Raw genomic sequence first — 20,893 nt, 5'->3', positions numbered from 1 at the left:
CCCACGAATGATTAATGAAAAGAAACAGACCGAGCAGTTCCCAGGTGAAGGAGGTCAGAGTAACGCTAGCACCTGGCTCGCCCAGTTGGGTGTGTGGTACCAGCAACATCACTCCACAAAACAACATTAAAAAGGTACAGAATCTGTGACAAAAGCCACCATTTGACTTACTGAACATCTCCCCACTCGATTATACTTCCTGCCGTTCTCTGAGACTGTGTAGATGTAAACGTAGTTGTCGTGTGATCCAATGGCCAAGAAATTGCCATCTGCGTGAGTGAGAAAGTGAATGACCTGATTAAAGTGGACAACTTCAAGCAGCCAAGATCCAATTCCCGATTGCAAAGTGGGCTGTTGGCAATTGGAGGATAATGTGGGAAAAAAGTGCAATTGTTCGTTTTGGAAGGGAGAACAAAAGAACAGAGGTAAAACAATGCGTAGGTTGGGAGGATTGGCCATGCTAAATTGCCCCTTAGTGTCCGAAGATGTACAGGTTAGGTGGATTGGCCATGCTAAATTGCCCCTTAGTGTCCAAAGATGTACAGGTTAGGTGGATTGGCCATGCTAAATTGCCCCTTAGTGTCCGAAGATGTGCAGGTTAGGTGGATTGGCCATGCTAAATTGCCCCTTAGTGTCCAAAGATGTACAGGTTAGGTGGATTGGCCATGCTAAATTGCCCCTTAGTGTCCGAAGATGTGCAGGTTAGGTGGATTGGCCATGCTAAATTGCCGCTTAGTGTCCAAAGATGTACAGGTTAGGTGGATTGGCCATGCTAAATTGCCCCTTAGTGTCCAAAGATGTGTAGGTTAGGTGGATTGGCCATGCTAAATTGCCCCTTAGTGTCCAAAGATGTGTAGGTTAGGTGGATTGGCCATGCTAAATTGCCCCTTAGTGTCCGAAGATGTGCAGGTTAGGTGGATTGGCCATGCTAAATTGCCCCTTAGTGTCCAAAGATGTGTAGGTTAGGTGGATTGGCCATGCTAAATTGCCCCTTAGTGTCCAAAGATGTGTAGGTTAGGTGGATTGGCCATGCTAAATTGTCCCTTAGTGTCCGAAGATGTGTAGGTTAGGTGTATTGGCCACGCTAAATTGCCCCTTAGTGTCCAAAGATGTACAGGTTAGGTGGATTGGCCATGCTAAATTGCCCCTTAGTGTCCAAAGATGTGTAGGTTAGGTGTATTGGCCATGCTAAATTGTCCCTTAGTGTCCAAAGATGTGTAGGTTAGGTGGATTGGCCATGCTAAATTGCCGCTTAGTGTCCAAAGATGTACAGGTTAGGTGGATTGGCCATGCTAAATTGTCCCTTAGTGTCCAAAGATGTGCAGGTTAGGTGGATTGGCCATGCTAAATTGCCCCTTAGTGTCCAAAGATGTGTAGGTTAGGTGTATTGGCCATGCTAAATTGTCCCTTAGTGTCCAAAGATGTGTAGGTTAGGTGGATTGGCCATGCTAAATTGCCGCTTAGTGTCCAAAGATGTACAGGTTAGGTGGATTGGCCATGCTAAATTGACCCTTAGTGTCAGGGGACAAGCTAGGGTAAATGCATGGGCTTATGGGGAAAGGGCTGGGTGGGATTGTGGTTGGGTGCAGACTCAATGGGCCGAATGGCCTCATTCTGCACTGTAGGGATTCTATGAGTGTTATTTAAATGGAGAAAAACTGCAGAGAGCTGCAATATGAAGGGACTAGTGGGTACTTGCACACGAAACACAGAAAGCTTCCACACAGGTACAGCAGGTAATCAGGAAGGATAATGAAATGTTGTCTCTTATTTCAGGGGGGATTGGAGTAGGGAAGTCTTGCTGCAACTGTACAAGGTACAGAGACCACCCCTGGAGAACTGGGAGCAATTTCGGTCTCCCGTATCTGAAGAAGGATGTTGGGCGGCATTTTATAGCCTCGCTCATTGCGAAACCGTAAAATCCCGCCCGAGGTCAACAGACCTTCCCACTGTCCGCCCCTCGCCCACTCCGATTCCCGTGGTGGGCGGGGCCGTGAAACTCCGGCGATTATTTCATTGGAGGCAGTTCAGAGAAGATTCACTGGGATGACTCCCGGTACGGAGGGATTGTCTTCTGAGGAAAGGTTAACCCAGGTTGGTGCTCTACTCATTGGAATGTGGAAGAATGAGAGGCGATCTCACTAAAACACACACAGGGGGCGATTCTCCCAGTCCTCTGCGCTGCTCTAGCTGAGAGACTGGAGCGGTGGCCGTGTAGCGGCCTCCCCACTGGCGCCATGTCCTCCGTGAGTCTCTGGGCGCCAGATTTCCAACGCTGTCAGCTCCACGCCAGAAAATCAGTTCACAATTTTGGCCTCCTTTCGTGAGAAAGGATATACTGGCACTGGAGGGGGTGTAGAGGAAACTCATTAGTTGATTCTGGAGTTGAGAGGGTTGGCTTATGAGGAGAGACTGAGTAGACTGGGACTATACTCATTGGAATTCAGAAGGATGAGGGGAAATCTTATCTATTCCCTTCATAATCATATATTTTTCTCAAAAGATAGAAGCACGGAGATTGTTTCCACTGGCGGGTGAAACTAGAACTAGGGGGCATGGCCTCAAAATAAGGGGAAGCAGATTTAGGACTGAGTTGGGGAGGAACTTCTTCACCCAAAGCGTTGTGAATCTGTGGAATTCCCCGCCCAGTGAAGCAGTTGAGGCTACCTCATTGAATGTTTTTAAGGCAAGGATAGATAAATTTTTGAACAGTAAAGGAATTAAGGGTTATGGTGAGCGGGCGGGTAAGTGGAGTTGAGTCCACGAAAAGATCAGCAATGATCTTATTGAATGGCGGAGCAGGCTCAAGGGGCAAGATGGCCTACTCCTGCTCCTAGTTCTTATGTTCAAGGTGGAAATGGTAGCTACTGTAGCGAGGAGTGTGTTTTATAGAAAGGATATTATTAAACTAGAAAGAGTGCAGAAAAGATTTACTGGGATGCTACCGGGGCTTGATGGTTTGAGTTACAAGGCGAGGCTGGATAGATTGGGACTTTTTTCTCTGGAGTGTAGAAGGCTGATCTTAGAGAGGTCCATAAAATAATGAGGGGCACAGATCAGCTAGATAGTCAATATCTTTTCCCAAAGGTAGGGGAGTCTAAAACTAGAGGGCATAGGTTTAAGGTGAGAGGGAAGAGATACAAAAGGGTCCAAAGGGGCAATTTTTTCACAGAGGGTGGTGAGTGTCTGGAACGAGCTGCCAGAGGCAGTAGTAGAGGCGGGTACAATTTTATCTTTTAAAAAGCATTTAGACAGTTACATGGGTAAGATGGGTATAGAGAGATATGGGTCAAATGCGGGCAATTGGGACTAACTTAGGGGTTTTTGTTTTAAAAGGGTCAGCATGGACAAGTTGGGCCAAAGGGCCTGTTTCCATGCTGTAAACCGCTATGACTCTATGAGGGAGTGGAAGACCTGGCTGAAAGATGGTTGAAAAAGGACTGGGTCACAGAAATCTTCAGCGTCTATGCAGTTGCCATTGGCACTAAACCGTGGCTAACGTCCCTTAGATGGTGAAAGGGGTTTGCAAAATGCTCAACAATGGAATTCCTCACTCGTGGTCTGCCCCGGGGAGGGGGGGGGGGGGGGGGGGGGGTCTCCTACCTCACAATGTGCCGGTCAGCCGCAGGTTAATAACGGACGTACTGGCGAGGCCTCACTTACCTGGAGAATATCTCATCACCGAGAGTTTCTCATTGCCGTCTGTATGTGCGGTGATGGGATCCTTGGTTTCTGAATCCAAAACCATCCACCTGCCAGAGACAGTCACAGTTGATACGAGCACTTGTACAGAACCGTGATCTCATAGAACATCAAACAAAAAAAGGCCCAGCCCCCTCACTGGGGTGTTTTTAAAAAAAATTAGTCAATCTTTCATGGGATGTGGGGCGTCGCCGGCTGGGCCAGCATTTGTTGCCCATCCCTAATTGCCTCTTGAACGGAGTGTCTCGCTCGGCCATCTCAGAGGGCAAGTTAAGAGTCAACCCCATTGCTGTGGCTCTGGAGTCACATGTCGGCCAGACCGGGTAAGGACGGCAGATTTCAAAGATTCCCTACAGTGCAGATGGAAGCCATTTGGTCCCATCGGGCCTGCACCAACAACGAGCCCACCCAGGTCTATGTCCGTAACCCCCACAGGTTTACCCTGTTGGTCCCCTAGGGGCAGTTTAGCCTGGCCAATCAACCTAACCCGCACATCTTTGGAGTATGGGAGGAAACCGGAGCACCCGGAGGAAACACCCACGCAGATATGGGGAGAATCATAGAATCCCTACAGTACAGGAGGAGGCCATTCAGCCTATCAGGTCTGAACCGACCACATCCCACTCAGGCCCTATTCCCGTAACCCCACACATTTACCCTACTAATCCCCCTGACACTAAGGGGCAATTTAGCATGGCCAATCAACCTAACCCGCACATCTTTGGACTGTGGGAGAAAACCGGAGCAAACACACGGAGAATGTGCAAACCCTACACCGGCAGTGACCCGAGGCCGGAATTGAACCTGGGACCCTGGCGCTGTGAGGCAGCAGTGCCACCCTCAATTTCCTTCCCTAAAAAGGACATTAGTGAAGCAGATGGGCTTTTACGACAATCGGTGATAGTTTCACAGTCACCGTTACCGAGCCCAGCTTTCAATTCCAGATTTTATTAATCGAATTTAAATTCCACCAGCTGTGGTGGGATTTGAACCCGGGGTCCCCCAGAGCCGGGGGCCTCTGGATTACGAGTCTAGAAATACCACTATGCCACCATCTTCCCTCTTTAACCAAGTTTTCTTTTTTGTCACCTGTCCTCCCGTCCCCTCATGTGGCTCAATGTCAAATCTTGTTTGAAGGGGAGGCAAGGGGCTCAGTGGTATTGTCACTGGGCTAGTAACCCAGAGGCCCCAGGATAATGCTCTCGGGGGGACAAGGGTTCGAATCCCACCACAGCAGCTGGTGGAATTTAAATTCAATTAATTAATAAATCTAGAATATAAATCTAGTCTCAGTGACTGCGACCATGAAACCATTGTCGGAAAAACCCATCTGGTTCACTAATGCCCCTTTAGGGAAGGAAATCTGCCGTCCTTACCCGGTCTGGCCTACATGTGACTCCAGAGCCACAGCAATGTGGTTGACGCTTACCCTCTGAAATGGCCGAGAGAGAAACTCGGTTCTATGGCAATGCTGCAGACAAGTCCAACAGCACAGTGGGTGTACCTACACCACACGGGCTGCAGCGGGTTCAAGATGGCGGCTCATCCACCACCTTCACCACCACCCCCCCCCCCCCCCCCCCCCAACCCCCCACCAACCCAATCGCTTCTCACTGTTCCTGCACAGACATGCAGATCCACTGTTACCGCACTGTAATGGAGATGTACAAGTTTAAGTTAAGTTTAAATTTTATTTATTGGTGTCACAAGTAAGGCTTACATTAACACTGCAATGAAGTTACTGTGAAAATCCCCTAGTCGCCACACTCCGGCGTCCATTCAGGGTACACCCAGGGAGAATTTAGCGCCTAACCACAGCACGTCTTTGGACTGTGGGAGGAAACCGGAGCACCCGGAGGAAACCCACACAGACACGGGGAGATTGTGCAAACTCCGCACAGACAATGGCCCAAGCCGGGAGTCGAACCCGTGTCCCTGGCGTTGTGAGGCAGCGGTGCTAACCACTGTGCCACCGTGCCAACCACTGTGCCACTGTGCCACCCTGATTGTTTAAAGTTTATTTATTAGTCACAAGTAGGCTTACATTAACACTGCAATGGGGTTACTGTGAAAATCCACCAGGCGCCACACTGTTTTAGTAACTTGATATATGAAAATTAATTGAAAAATTGGTATAAGCTTTACATTATGGACAAGAGATTGAAAATTCCTGTCTATAAGCTAAGTAAGAAGTTTAACAACACCAGGTTAAAGTCCAACAGGTTTATTTGGTAGCAAAAGCCACACAAGCTTTCGGAGCTCTTAGCCCCTTCTTCAGGTGAGTGGGAATTCTGTTCACAAACAGAGCTTATAAAGACACAGACTCAATTTACATGAATAATGGTTGGAATGCAAATACTTACAACTAATCAAGTCTTTAAGAGACGAAACAATGTGAGTGGAGAGAGCATCAAGACAGGCTAAAAAGATGTGTATTGTCTCCAGACAAGACAGCCAGTGAAACTCTGCAGGTCTAGGCAACTGTGGGGGTTACAGATAGTGTGACATGAACCCAATATCCCGGTTGAGGCCGTCCTCGTGTGTGCGGAACTTGGCTATCAGTTTCTGCTCAGCGACTCTGCGCTGTCGTGTGTCGCGAAGGCCGCCTTGGAGAACGCTTACCCGAATATCAGAGGCCGAATGCCCGTGACCGCTGAAGTGCTCCCCAACAGGAAGAGAACAGTCTTGCCTGGTGATTGTCGAGCGGTGTTCATTCATCCGTTGTCGCAGCGTCTGCATAGTCGCAGCGTCGCCAAGGCCATCCCCACACCCCCACTTCTTGCCTTCAAACAACCGCACAACCTCAAACAGACCATTGTCCGCAGCAAACTACCCAGCCTTCAGGAGAACAGTGACCATGACACCACACAACCCTGCCACAGCAACCTCTGCAAGACGTGCCGGATCATCGACACAGATGCCATCATCTCACGTGAGAACACCATCCACCAGGTACACGGTACATACTCTTGCAACTCGGCCAACGTTGTCTACCTGATACGCTGCAGGAAAGGATGTCCCGAGGCATGGTACATTGGGGAAACTATGCAGACGCTGCGACAACGGATGAATGAACACCGCTCGACAATCACCAGGCAAGACTGTTCTCTTCCTGTTGGGGAGCACTTCAGTGGTCACGGGCATTCAGCCTCTGATATTCGGGTAAGCGTTCTCCAAGGCGGCCTTCGCGACACACGACAGCGCAGAGTCGCTGAGCAGAAACTGATAGCCAAGTTCCGCACACACAAGGACGGCCTCAACCGGGATATTGGGTTCATGTCACACTATTTGTAACTCCCACAGTTGCGTGGACCTGCAGAGTTTCACTGGCTGTCTTGTCTGGAGACAATACCCATCTTTTTAGCCTGTCTTGATGCTCTCTCCACTCACATTGTTTCATCTCTTAAAGACTTGATTAGTTGTAAGTATTTGCATTCCAACCATTATTCATGTAAGTTGAGTCTGTGTCTTTATAAGCTCTGTTTGTGAACAGAATTCCCACTCACCTGAAGAAGGGGCTAAGAGCTCCGAAAGCTTGTGTGGCTTTTGCTACCAAATAAACCTGTTGGACTTTAACCTGGTGTTGTTAAACTTCTTACTGTGTTTACCCCAGTCCAACGCCGGCATCTCCACATATAAGCTAAGTGCCAGGCTACACCTGTGTGAACGTTAATATAGGCAGTTTTAAGGGTTTAATTATTAAAAGTTATGATCTTCTTAAATGTATATGTTCAAATACTGAAGCCATGAGGGTGAATTTAGCACCAGCATGTCTTTCAGGCTGTGGGAGGAAACTGGAGCACCCGGAGGAAACCCACGCAGACACGGGGAGAACGTGCAGACTCCACACAGACGGTGACCCGAGCCGGGAATCGAACCCGGGTCCCTGGCGCTGTGAGGCAGCAGTGCCTTCACTGCCAGTTTTTTCCCTGCCTCCTGGTGAATGGACACTGCGTGCGCACGTTTAGTAACTGTCCAGTCACTGTCTTACCTTGCAGACAGCATCCCCACAGCGATAACAGATCCACTGGGATGGAAGCTCACAGAGAGTGCTGGATCCTAGCGGGAAACAAGAATTTTAAAAAAAAACAGTAAATCCCCAAAAGGTCTAACCCAGTTACCTCTTAAATAAGTTACAGAACGCAAAGGCCTTAAAAGAAAAAGGTAAGCGTTGTCTACGCTTCTGTAGAATCGGCCATCTCATATTTGTGGAGTTAAATAGGGGAGGCAGTGATATTGTCACTGGACTAGAACAAAGAACAAAGAAAATTACAGCACAGGAACGGGCCCTTCGGCCCTCCAAGCCTGCACCGACCATGCTGCCCATCTGGACTAAAACCCCCTACCCTTCCGGGGACCATATCCCTCTATTCCCATCCTATTCATGTATTTGTCCAGATGCCCCTTAAAAGTCACTACCGTATCCGCTTCCACTACCTCCCCCGGCAACAAGTTCCAGGCACCCACCACCCTCTGTGTAAAAAATCTGCCTCGTACATCTCCTTTAAACCTTGCCCCTCGCACCTTAAACCAGTGGCCCCCTAGTAATTGACTCTTCCACCCTGGGAAAAAGCTTCTGACTATCCACTCTGTCCATGCCTCTCATAATCTTGTAGGCTTCTACAGTAGACTAGTAATCCAGAGACCCAGGATAATGTTCTGGGGACCCGGGTTCAATTCCCACCACGGCAAGATTTGAATTAAAATAAAAATCTGGAATTAAAAAATATATAGTTAAATGAAACTATCGATTGTCGCAAAAACCCATCTGGTTCATTGACATCCTCTAGGGCAGAGAGTGCCTCGGTTTGATATCTCATTGGGGAGGCGATGGCCTAGTGGTATTATTGGGAGACTATTAATCCAGAAACTCAACTCATGTTCTGGACCCGGGTTCGAGTCCCGCCACGGCAGATGGTGGAATTTGAATTCAATTTTTTAAAAAAAATGGAATTAAGAATCTACTGATGACCATGAAACCATTGTCGGAAAAACCCACCTGGTTCACTAATGACCCTTTAGGGAAGGAAATCTGCCGTCCTTACCCGGTCTGGCCTACACGTGACTCCAGAGCCACAGCAATGTGGTTGACTCTCAACTGCCCTCCAAGGGCAACTAGGGATGGGTAATAAATGCTGGCCCAGCCAGCGACGCCCATGTCCCACGAATGAATAAGAGAAAAAAACAGCACTTCTGACAGTGTAGCATTCAGTGCTACACCGGAGTGGTTGGATTACTAGTTGCTCACATTACTCTTTTTTGGGCATCTAACCGACTGATTTGATTTATTATTGTCATACAGTGAAAAGTATTGTTGCTTGCGCGCTATACAGACAAAGCATACCGTTTATAGAGAAGGAAAGGAGAGGGTGCAGAATGTAGTGTTACAGTCATAGCTAGGGTGTAGAGAAAGATCAACTTAATGCGAGGTAGGTCCATTCAAAAGTCTGACGGCCGCTGGGAAGAAGCTGTTCTGGAGTCGGTTGGTACGTGACCTCAGACTTTTGAATCTTTTTCCCAACGGAAGAAGGTGGAAGAGGGAATGTCCGGGGTGTGTGTGGGGTCCTCGAATATGCTGGCTGCTTTGCTGAGGCAGTGGGAAGTGTAGACAGAGTCAATGGATGGGAGGCTGGTTTGCGTGATGGATTGGGTTATGTTCATGACCTTTTGTAGTTCCTTGCGGTCTTGCGCAGAGCAGGAGCCAGACTAAGCTGTGATACATCCGGAAAGGATGCTTTCTATGGTGCATCTGTAAAAATTGGTGTGAGTAGTGGTGGACATGCTAACTCGGATGGGAGTGCTACCGCTCACTGACACCTTTGTACAGCGAAACAACAGAGCCCCGGAACCTCTTTCTAAAAATTATTTCACAGTTTGTGGGCGTCACTGGCTGGACCCAACATCTATTGCCCATCTCTAATGGCCCCTTGAGAAGGTGGTGGGTGAGCCGCCATCTTGAACCCACTGCGGTCCTCGTGGTGTAGGTACACCCACAGTGCTGTGAGGGAGTTCCATGATTTTTCAGGCGAGGAATCCTGCGGTGAGTAACTCACCTCCCGACTCCCCAAAGTCTGTCCACCATCTACAAGGCACAAGCCAGGAGTGTGATGGAATAATCCCCACTTGCCTGGATGGGTGCGGCTCCAACAACACTCAAGAAGCTCGACACCATCCAGGACAAAGCAGCCCCGCTTGATTGGCACCCCATCCACAAACATTCACTCCCTCCACCACCGATGCTCAGTAGCAGCAGTGTGTACCATCTACAAGATGCACTGCAGCAATTCACCAAAGATCCTTAGACTGAACCTTCCAAACCCACAACCACTTCCATCTAGAAGGGCAAGGGCAGCAGATACATGAGAACACCACCACCTACAAGTTCCCTCCAAGGAAATTTGGCATGTCAGCTATGACTCCCACCAACTTTTACAGATGCACCATAGAAAGCATTCTTTCCGGATGTATCACAGCTTGGTATGGGTTCCTGCTCTGCCCAAGACCGCAAGAAACTACAAAAGGTCATGAATGTAGCCCAGTCCATCACGCAAACCAGCCTCCCGTCCATTGACTCTGTCTACACTTCCCGCTGCCTCGGTAAAGCAGCCAGCATAATTAAGGACCCCACGCACCCTGGACATTCTCTCTTCCACCTTCTTCCGACGGGAAAAAGATACAAAAGTCTGAGGACACGTACCGACCGACTCAAGAACAGCTTCTTCCCTGCTGCTGTCAGACCTTTGAATGGACCTACCTCGCATTAAGTTGATCTTTCTCTACACCCTAGCTATGACTGTAACACTACATTCTGCACTCTCTCCTTTCCTTCTCTATGAACGGTATGCTTTGTGATGCGCTATCAATAAGGCGAAAGACTACCGGTGTGCCAATACAAGTGTAGGCTTTTATTCACAACAGAATCAGGAGCAGATCCCAACAAATAACCAACCTGGACTGAACAAGGGGGAGGAGACAGCCACCTTTATACTAGGTGCCGAGGGGAGGAACCAAACTGGAAGGGGATGTGTCCAGGTATGACAAGCACACACAATGGTGGTCCAAATAGGACAAAGGCACAACTGAGGTCCACCACATTCACCCCTTCCTTTAAAAAAAACAACACGGGGGTGAAGCGGAAACAATATTACAAGTCCAGACAAACCGGTGGCTTGATCCGCAGTCGCGATCGTCGTAGTGCAGGTCGCAGAGTCGTCCGAGCAGGGAGCGATGTCGGCCCAGGCTCCGTACAGTGAGCGTCGAGAGAAGGCGCCAGATGGTGTGAAGCGGACCGATCCGTCGTCCCGTCCAGTCGTCGGGTACTGCGTGGCGACGGCTCCGGCGACTCAAGCGAGCTGTACACAGGGGCGAGAGGAGTGAGCAGTGGCCCTGGTGGCGTATGGGGAACAGTGGGAACTGGAGCTGGGGGGTGGGGGGCCGCAACAGGCTCTGGGCGCACTACATTGGGGACAGGGACTGAGGGAGGAAGAGGCGCAGCAATCTCTGAGTGGACAACACCGTGGGGGAACGTGGGGCGGAAGGACGTGGTGACCTCAGGGGCACCCGCGGGTGCCAAGTCACGGACAGAAACCGTGTCCTCCCGCCCATCAGGGTACGCTACGTAAGCATATTGAGGATTAGCGTGGAGCAATTGGACCTCCTCGACCAAGGGATCTGCCTTATGGGTCCGGACATGCTTCCGAAGCAGGACGGGCCCCGGGGACATCAGCCAATCCGGGAGCGAAGTACCCGAGGAGGACTTCCTGGGAAACGAAAACATCCGCTCGTGAGGGGTCGTATTGGTCGCTGTGCACAAGAGTGACCTAATGGAATGTAATGCGTCCGGAAGGACGTCTTGCCAACGGCTGACTGGAAGGCCCCTAGACCGTAACGCTAATAGAACGGCCTTGCAGACGGTTGTGTTCTCCCGCTCTACTTGACCATTGCCCCTGGGGTTATAGCTAGTGGTGCGGCTGGAGGCAACGCCTTTGGCAAGCAGGTACTGCCTCAGCTCGTCACTCATGAAAGAGGACCCACGATCGCTTTGAACATAGGATGGAAAACCGAACAGGGTGAAGAGCGTGTTCAGGGTCCGAATCACCGTGGCCGAGGTCATGTCCGAGCAGGGGAAGGCAAAAGGGAAACGTGAGTATTCATCAATGATATTCAGGAAATAAAGATTGCGGTTAGAGGAGGGGAGGGGGCCTTTAAAGTCAATGCTAAGGCGCTCGAACGCGCGAGTGGCCTTTACAAGGTGCGCCCTACCTGGCCGGTAGAACTGCGGTTTGCACTCAGCGCAGACCCTGCATTGCCTGGTAATCGTCCGGACTTCCTCGAGGGAGTAGGGCAGGTTACGGGACTTGACAAAATGGAAAAACCTGGTGACACCCGGGTGACAGAGGTCGTTATGGAGGGACTGTAGCTGGTCTAGTTGGGCGCTGGCACATGATCCACGGGACAGGGCGTCTGGGGGCTCATTGAGCTTCCCGGGCCGGTACATGATGTCATATCTGTAGGTGGAGAGCTCAATCCTCCACCGCAAGATCTTGTCATTCTTAATCTTGCCCTTTTGCCTGGTGTTAAACAGGAAGGCAACGGACCGCTGGTCCGTAATTAAGGTGAATCGTTGGCCCGCGAGATAATGGCGCCAGTGCCGGACGGCTTCCACGATGGCCTGGGCCTCCTTCTCGACCGAGGAGTGTCGAATCTCAGGGCCTTGTAAGGTCCGGGAAAAGAAGGCCACCGGACGGTCCCTCTGGTTAAGGGTGGCGGCTAGGGCAAAGTCAGACGCATCACTTTCCACTTGGAATGGGATGGATTCGTCCACAGCGTGCATCGCGGCCTTCGCGATGTCCGCTTTGATGTCGTTGAAGGCCCGACGGGCCTCCTCCACCAGGGGAAAAGAGGTCGATTTTAGGAGCGGACGGGTTTTATCCGCGTAACGGGGAACCCACTGGGCATAATAGGAGAAGAAGCCCAGGCATCTCCTCAGTGCTTTGAGGGTAGTAGGAAGGGGAAGCTGCATAAGGGGACGCATACGGGCTGGGTCGGGGCCAAGGAACCCATTTTCTATCACGTACCCAAGGATGGCGAGGCGGCGTGTCCGGAAAACACACTTCGCCTCATTATATGTGAGGTTCAGGAGAGTGGCCGTACGAAGGAATTTTTGTAGGTTGGCATCATGGTCCTGCAGGTCATGGCCGCAGATGGTGACGTTATCCAGATACAGGAAAGTGGCTCGTAGCCCGTGCTGGTCTACATTGGTGACACCAAAGGGGACTCGGAGGAACTGGTAGAGGCGGCCATCCGCCTCAAAGGCAGTATATGGGCGATCCTCCGAGCGGATAGGGAGCTGGTGGTAAGCCGATTTCAAATTGATCGTCGAGAAAACCCTATAGTTGACTATGTCCGCGATACGGGGAAGAGGATACGCATCTAGTTGGGTATACCTGTTTATGGTCTGGCTGTAGTCAATCACCATGCGGTGTTTCTCCCCCGATTTAACTACGACCACTTGCGCCCTCCAGGGGCTGGTGCTGGCCTGGATAATCCCTTCCCGGAGCAAACGTTGTACCTCGGACCGAATGAAGGCCCGGTCATCCGCACTATAGCGCCTACTGTTGGTGGCTATGGGCCTACAATCCGGGGTGAGGTTATCAAATAAGGGGGGGGGGGGGGGGGGGGGGGTGGTGATCTTGAGGGTCGAGAGACTACAGGTGGTGCGCGAGGGGCGCTGCAGTGACGGCGCCTTGCAGACGGAGAGCGGGGGATAAGGGCCATCATACTGCAGGGTGACGCTCCTATGATGGCTGAGGAAATCTAACCCCAGCAGTACAGCTGCGCAGAGTCGCAGCAGCACGAGGAGCCGAAAACACTCGTAGGCTGTGCCCTGTACCGTCAGCGTCACCAAACAGCACCCGAGGACCTCCACTGAGTGGGAATTCGAGGCCATGGAGATGGTCTGGCTCCAGGGTCGCACGGGAAGGGCATATTGACGCATTGTGCGAGGGTGTATAAAACTTTCTGTGCTCCCACAGTCGAACAGGCAGTTTTCTGCATGACCATTTACCTTGATCTCCATTATTGACTTGGAGAGTTGATGAGGCTGCGACTGGTCCAGGCAAATCGATGCCAAGGTCGAATCAAAGAAGAATCCGTCTTCGTCGCCGTCTGATGACGTCACGGATAAAGCTTCCTGCTCAGCGCGTCTTGATGCCAGTCTCAAAGATGGCGATTCCCGCACTTCCGGAGACCGCATTAAAGATGGCGATTCGCATGCAGCCGCCGCCTGCATTAAAGGTGGCTGCGCCCGCGGAACACACGTGGCGCCACGAGGCTTCGGAAGCGGCTTTGCCCGGCAGACTTTAGCGAAGTGGCCTAGCTTACCGCATCCGGAGCAAATCGCGTCCTTCGCCGGACAGCGACGCCGAGGGTGCTTGGGTAGGCCGCAAAAGTAACATTTGGGCCCCGCCGGAACAGCTGTTGCGGTGGAGCCGTCGATAGAACGGGATGCACGGTAAGACCCGAGATTGAGAGAGGCCGCTTCTAACGTTTCAGCCATCGTGGCTGTTCTTCGGAGATCTAGGTCATCTTGTTCAAGCAGGCCCTGCCGGATGTATGTAGACTCAATGCCCGCAACGTAGGCGTCGCGGATCAGGTCCTCCGTGTTCTGAGCTGCTGTAACAGCCTTACAGTCACAAGCTCGAGCTAGGACCCGCAGGGCGCACAGAAATTGGGCGCACGATTCTCCTGGCTGCTGCTTGCGGGTAGTTAGGAGATGTCTGGCGTAAACCACGTTAGGGCTCTTTCGGAACTGCCCTTTTAGGAGTTCGATAGCGTCCGCGTATGTAGCAGCGTCCCGGAAGATTCCATAGACAGCTTCGCTTACCCGGGCGCGGAGCACGTGGAGTTTAGCGGCGTCGGTGTCGATGGCCGTAGCGGTGTCGACGAATGCTTCGAAGCAGTCCAACCAATGATCAAATTTATCAGAGGCTCCAACCTCTTGAGGGTCTAACGCTAACTTGTCGGGTTTTAGAAACTGCTCCATGCTGGTAACTATTGTGAATAAAATTGATGCGCGATCAATAAGGCGAAAGACTACCGGTGTGCCAATACAAGTGTAGGCTTTTATTCACAACAGAATCAGGAGCAGATCCCAACAAATAACCAACCTGGACTGAACAAGGGGGAGGAGACAGCCACCTTTATACTAGGTGCCGAGGGGAGGACCCAAACTGGAAGGGGGTGTGTCCAGGTATGACAAACACACACAACGGTGGTCCATATAGGACAAAGGCACAACTGAGGTCCACCACACTTTGTCTGTATAGCGCGCAAGAAACAATACTTTTCACTGTATCCCAATACATGTGACAATAATAAATCAAATAAAATAAAATCAAAGCCACGCACCATCCTGGCTGGGAAATCTATCGCCGTTCCTTCGCCGTCATTGGGTCACAATCCAGGGGTTCCCTCCCGAACGGCATTGTGGGTCAACCCACAGAACATGGCCTGCAGCGATTCAAGATGGCAGCTCACCACCACCTTCTCAAGGGGCAACTAGGGATGGGCAATAAATGCTGACCAGCCAGCGACGCCCATGTCCCACGAATGAATGAATAAAGGAAAGAATTTTGACCCAGCGACAGTGACGGAACGGCAGATATATATTTCTCAGACAGGATGGTGAGTGGTTGCAATATAAAGGTGTCTGAATCGTGCTTCTGATTCCTACCGAGGTTATCGGGCTTGATTCCGCACTGACTTACATCGAGAGCCTTACTCCAGACTGGCTGGTGAGAGGTGGGATCCCAGTAATGGATCAGTTTATCTTGTCCACACGTCACAAAGCGGTCCTCACTCGGGTGAGCAGCCAGACCCCAGAGCTCGTCAGTGTGACCCTGTGCAGAGAACAGGAGGAAAGCATCAGGACGTTGGAATGGGCTGAGACCAGAGTGCACACCCTCCTCCAAAGCAACCAGCAGGCCTAACTCCGTTCAGTCTCGCTGCGGCCCATTCAGTCTCGATCGAGAACAGGAGCAAGATTTCTCCAACACGAGAAATCGCCTCCCTTTCCATTACGTACAAAATAATGAATTGGAAAAGATTAGAGGGACCAGCTTGTGTGGCCAACGAGCTCTCCCAATGACCCAGTCATGGCAACTAGACGCGTCCAACCCTCCATTGAATCCCTACAGTGCAGAAGAGGCCATTCAGCCCATCGCGTCTGCACTGACTCTCTGATAGAGTATCAGAGTACCCAGGCCCTCTCCCCTAGTCGCCACACTCTGGCGCCCGTTCAGGTACACTGAGGGACAATTTAGCATGGCCAACGCACCTAACCAGCACATCTTTGGATGCTAAGGGCCAATTTAGCATGGCCAATCCTCTTAACCTGCACATCTTTGGACGCTAAGGGGCAATTTAGCATGGCCAATCCACCTAACCTGCACATCTTTGGATGCTAAGGGCCAATTTAGCATGGCCAATCCACCTAACGTGCACATCTTGGGATACTAAGGGGCAATTTAGCATGGCCAATCTCCCTAACCTGCACATCTTTGGACACTAAGGGGCAATTTAGCATGGCCAATCCACCTAACCTGCACATCTTGGGATACGAAGGAACAAATTAACATGGCCAATCCACCTAACCTGTACATCTTGGGATACTAAGGAGCAATTTAGCATGGCCAATCCACCTAACCTGCACATCTTGGGACACTAAGGGCCAATTTAGCAAGGCCAATCCTCTTAACCTGCACATCTTTGGACACTAAGGGACAATTTAGCACGGCCAATCTACCTAACCGACACGTCTTTCGGACTGGGAGGAAACCAGAGCACCCAGAGGGAACCCACGCAGACACGGGGAGAACGTGCAGACTCTGCACAGATAGTGACCCAAGCTGGGAATCAAACCCGGGTCCCTGGCACTGTGAGGCAGCAGTGCTAACCACTGTGCCACCCCAAAATGAAGGAGGAGACCATTTCACTCAAGATTTCTTACCTGTACGATGGGGCAGTATCCCCCACTCAGCGAGCCTTGGAGGATGCAGTTCCTCGTGGTGCCAATGAACAATCCGTTGTCTTTGCCTTCTGCAATTGTTCGAACTGGGCCAAACGCCTCCGGGACCTGAGATTTAATAAACACACACAAGGTCGGACAGGGAAATAGTTCTGACACAAGGTTTCCATCTGAAGGCACATTCTCTCTCCAAGAAGAAAGGAAGATCGACAGAAGTCAGTGTCCACATGCAGCAAGACAGGGGCTAGGGCCATGACTGGGATGGGCTGAATGGCCTCCTTCTGCACTGTAGGGATTCTATGATTTGAAGATCAGGACAATATTTAGACCTTGGCTGATAAGTGGTATCATTCGTGCCACACAAGTGCCAGGCAAGGACCATCCCGGACAAGAGAGAATTCAACCAATCGACCCTTTACATTCAATGAGATTACATCTGCTGAATTCCCACCAAACAACATCCTGGGGATTACCGTTAACCAGGAACTCAACTGGACCCAACCGTATAAATACTGTGGCTACCAGAGCAAGTCTGGGAATCCTGCGGTGAGTAACTCACCTCCTGACTCCCCAATAGCCTGTCCACCATCTACAAAGGACACAAGTCAGGAGTGTGATGGAATACTCCCCACTTGCCTGGATGGGTGCAGCTCCAACAACACTCAAGAAGCTCGACACCATCCAGGACAAAGCAGCTCCGCTTGATTGACAAATGATCCACAAACATTCACTCTCTCCACCACCGACACTCAGTAGCAGCAGTGTTTACCATCTACAAGATGCACTGCAGCAACTCACCAACGCTCTTTGGACTGCACCTTCCAAACCCACAAGCTTCTACCATTCAGAAGACAAGGGCAGCAGATGCATGGGGAACACCAGCACTCGCAAGTTCCCCTCTAAGACACTCACAAAGAACAGTACAGCACAGGAAACAGGCCCTTCGGCCCTCCAAGCCTGTGCCGCCCCTTGGTCCAACTAGACCAATCGTTTGTATCCCTCCATTCCCAGGCTGCTCATGTGACTATCCAGGTAAGTCTTAAACGATGTCAGCGTGCCTGCCTCCACCACCCTACTTGGCAGCGCATTCCAGGCCCCCACCACCCTCTGTGTAAAAAACATCCCTCTGATATCTGAGTTATACTTTGCACCTCTCACCTTGAGCCCGTGACCCCTCGTGATCGTCACTTCTGATCTGGGAAAAAGCTTCCCACCGTTCACCCTATCTATCTCCTTCATAATCTTGTACACCTCTATTAGATCTCCCCTCATTCTCCGTCTTTCCAGGGAGAACAAGCCCAGTTTACCCAATCTCTCCTCATAGCTAAGACCCTCCAGACCAGGCAACATCCTGGTAAACCTTCTCTGCACTCTCTCTAACGCCTCCATGTCCTCCTGGTAGTGCGGCGACCAGAACTGAACCAGCGTTCTATACAGCTGCATCATCAGACTCCAGCTTTTATACTCTATACCCCGTCCTATAAAGGTAAGCATACCATATGCCTTCTTCACCAGGGCGGCACGGTAGCACAGTGGTTAGCACTGCTGCTTCACAGCTCCAGGGTCCCGGGTTCGATTCCCGGCTCGGGTCACTGTCTGTGTGGAGTTTGCACATTCTCCTCGTGTCTGCGTGGGTTTCGTCCGGGTGCTCCGGTTTCCTCCCACAGTTCAAAGATGTGCGGGTTAGGTTGATTGACTAGGTTAAAATTGCCCCTTAGCGTCCTGATGCGTAGGTTAGAGGGATTAGCGGGTAAAATATGTGGGGGTAGGGCCTGGGTGGGATTGTGGTCGGTGCAGACTCGATGGGCCGAATGGCCTCCTTCTGCACTGTAGGGTTTCTATAATTCTATTTAAAAAAAACCACCTTCTCCACCTGTGTTGCCACCTTCAAGGATTTGTGGACTTGCACACCTAGGTCCCTCTGTGTTTCTATACTCCTGATGGCTCCGCCATTTATTGTATAACTCCTCCCTACATTATTCCTTCCAAAATGCATCAGTTCGCATTTATCTGGATTAAATGCCATCTGCCACCTCTCCGCCCAATTTTCCAGCCTATCTATATCATGCTGTATTGCCCGACAATGTTCATCGCCATCCGCAAGTCCAGCCATCTTCGTGTCGTCCGCAAACTTGCTGATAACACCAGTTACACCTTCTTCCAAATCATTTATATATATCACAAATATATATCACCATCCTGACTTGGAAATATATCGGCCATTCCTTCACTGTGGCTGGGTCAAAATCCTGGAACTCCCTCCCCAACAGCACCGTGGGTGTACCTACCCCACAGGGACAGCAGCGGATTCAAGGTGGCAGCTCACCAAGGGGCAATTAGGGATGGGCAATAAATGCTGGGCCCAGCCAGAGACACCCACATCCCGTGGATGAATAGAGAATAGAGGTCACGTACCAACCGACTCAAGAACAGCTTCTTCCCTGCTGCCATCAGACTTTTGAATGGACCTACCTCGCATTGAGTTGATCTTTCTCTCCACCCTAACTATGACTGTAACGCTACATTATGCACTCTCTCCTTTCCTTCTCTATGAACGGTATGCTTTGTCTGTATAGTGCGCGAGAAACAATACTTTTCACTGTATGCTAATACATGTGACAATAATAAGTCAAAACAGGAAAAAATAAACTGCCCTCTGACGTGTCCGAGTCACTTGTAGGAAACCTGTTCTGACTTTGACAACACACAGACCGCAGCAGTCGAAGGCGGCAACTCAATGCCACCTTCTCAAGGGCGATAAAGTCTGCCAAAGATACCCATTTAAAACAAAACAAGATTGATTACAACCACTTATCTTTCCAAGTTCTCCTGCGTTAAGTTAATGGAATTCACTGAGGAAAATGGGACATTTATTTGCAATATTTCACATTAGGAAGGGAGGTAGTTATCCAGCTTTATTCACCAGCATCTTATCCTGCAGAGCAGTCGTGAATAACTGTGACAAGGTAACTGTTGGCACACACAACAGACACCAGGGGCGCGATTCTCCAATCTCGTACGTCCCGCCACCGCTTCCAGCAAGAACCGAGAATTTAACACTCTGCCAAAACTCCGTTCACTGCAACGGGACCGGAGAATCCCAGCCCAGAACTCCCAATCACGTGCCAAAGCTGACTCACTCCCTGCCGGATGCTCAAGGCCTCTCTTTCCTCCGAGTCAAGAAGTCAAACGTCAGAGAGACAAAACACAAAAACCGGGGGGCTGACGCACCCAGCTGCAGTGCTGAGGGAGAAGCTGCGCGGTGCTTCATAGAATCCGTACAATGCAGAAGTCCATACCGCCCACCAAGTCTGCACCCACTCTTTGAATGAGCATCTTACCCAGCCTCACTCCCTGCCCCATTCCCACACAGTTACCATGGCTAATCTCCAAAACTTGCACATCTTGGGGACACTTAGGGACAATTTAGCATGGCCAATCCACCTAATCTGTACATCTTTGGACACTAAGGGACAATTTAGCATGGCCAATCCACCTAATCTGTACATCTTTGGACACTAAGGGACAATTTAGCATGGCCAATCCACCTAATCTGTACATCTTTGGACGCTAAGGGACAATTTAGCATGGCCAATCCACCTAATCTGTACATCTTTGGACACTAAGGGACAATTTAGCATGGCCAATCCACCTAATCTGTACATCTTTGGACACTAAGGGACAATTTAGCATGGCCAATCCACCTAATCTGTACATCTTTGGACACTAAGGGGCAATTTAGCTTGGCCAATTTAGCTTGGTGTGTTGCCTACCAGGGGCTGGGGTCCGGGATGTGTCTGACAGGGTATTCAGGACTCTTAGGGGGGAGGGAGATAAACCACAAGTTATTGTACATGTGGGGACACACGACATAGGGAGGATAGGGGAAGGGGATATTAGGCAGGGATTTATGGAGCTGGGGTGGAAACTAAAGGCCAAGACTGACAGAGTGGTTATCTCTGGACTCTTGCCTGTACCACGGGATAGTTTAGAGAGGAATAGGGAGAGGGAAGGTTTGAATTCATGGCTGAGGGGATGGTGCAGGAGGGAGGGGTTCAGGTACTTAAGCAATTGGGGCTCGTACTGGGGAAGGTGTGACCTCTATGAGAAGGATGGTCTACACCTTAATCAGAAGGGGACCAATATCCTGGGGGGTAAATTTGC

At 50.5% G+C, this 20,893-nt stretch overlaps 1 protein-coding gene across 1 annotated transcript in view; it reads right to left on the bottom strand.

Annotated features, from left to right (window-relative positions):
* eml2 (EMAP like 2) overlaps nucleotides 1-20,893 on the bottom strand; it is an 83,158-nt gene that overhangs the window by 18,216 nt on the left and 44,049 nt on the right. Inside the window, exons 11-15 of the mRNA XM_078241740.1 lie at nucleotides 16,712-16,837; nucleotides 15,471-15,602; nucleotides 7,694-7,761; nucleotides 3,664-3,752; nucleotides 172-269 (exon numbers count right to left, since the gene is read on the bottom strand). Of these exons, the coding sequence (XP_078097866.1) occupies nucleotides 172-269; nucleotides 3,664-3,752; nucleotides 7,694-7,761; nucleotides 15,471-15,602; nucleotides 16,712-16,837 (513 nt within the window). The remainder of the gene's footprint in view (nucleotides 1-171; nucleotides 270-3,663; nucleotides 3,753-7,693; nucleotides 7,762-15,470; nucleotides 15,603-16,711; nucleotides 16,838-20,893) is intronic.

Source organism: Mustelus asterias, chromosome 24 (genome assembly GCF_964213995.1).
Source record: "Mustelus asterias chromosome 24, sMusAst1.hap1.1, whole genome shotgun sequence".
NCBI classification, from domain to species: Eukaryota; Metazoa; Chordata; class Chondrichthyes; order Carcharhiniformes; family Triakidae; genus Mustelus; species Mustelus asterias.
The sequence above is the reverse complement of the archived record's forward strand: the minus strand, read 5'-3'. Positions and strand labels throughout refer to the sequence as shown.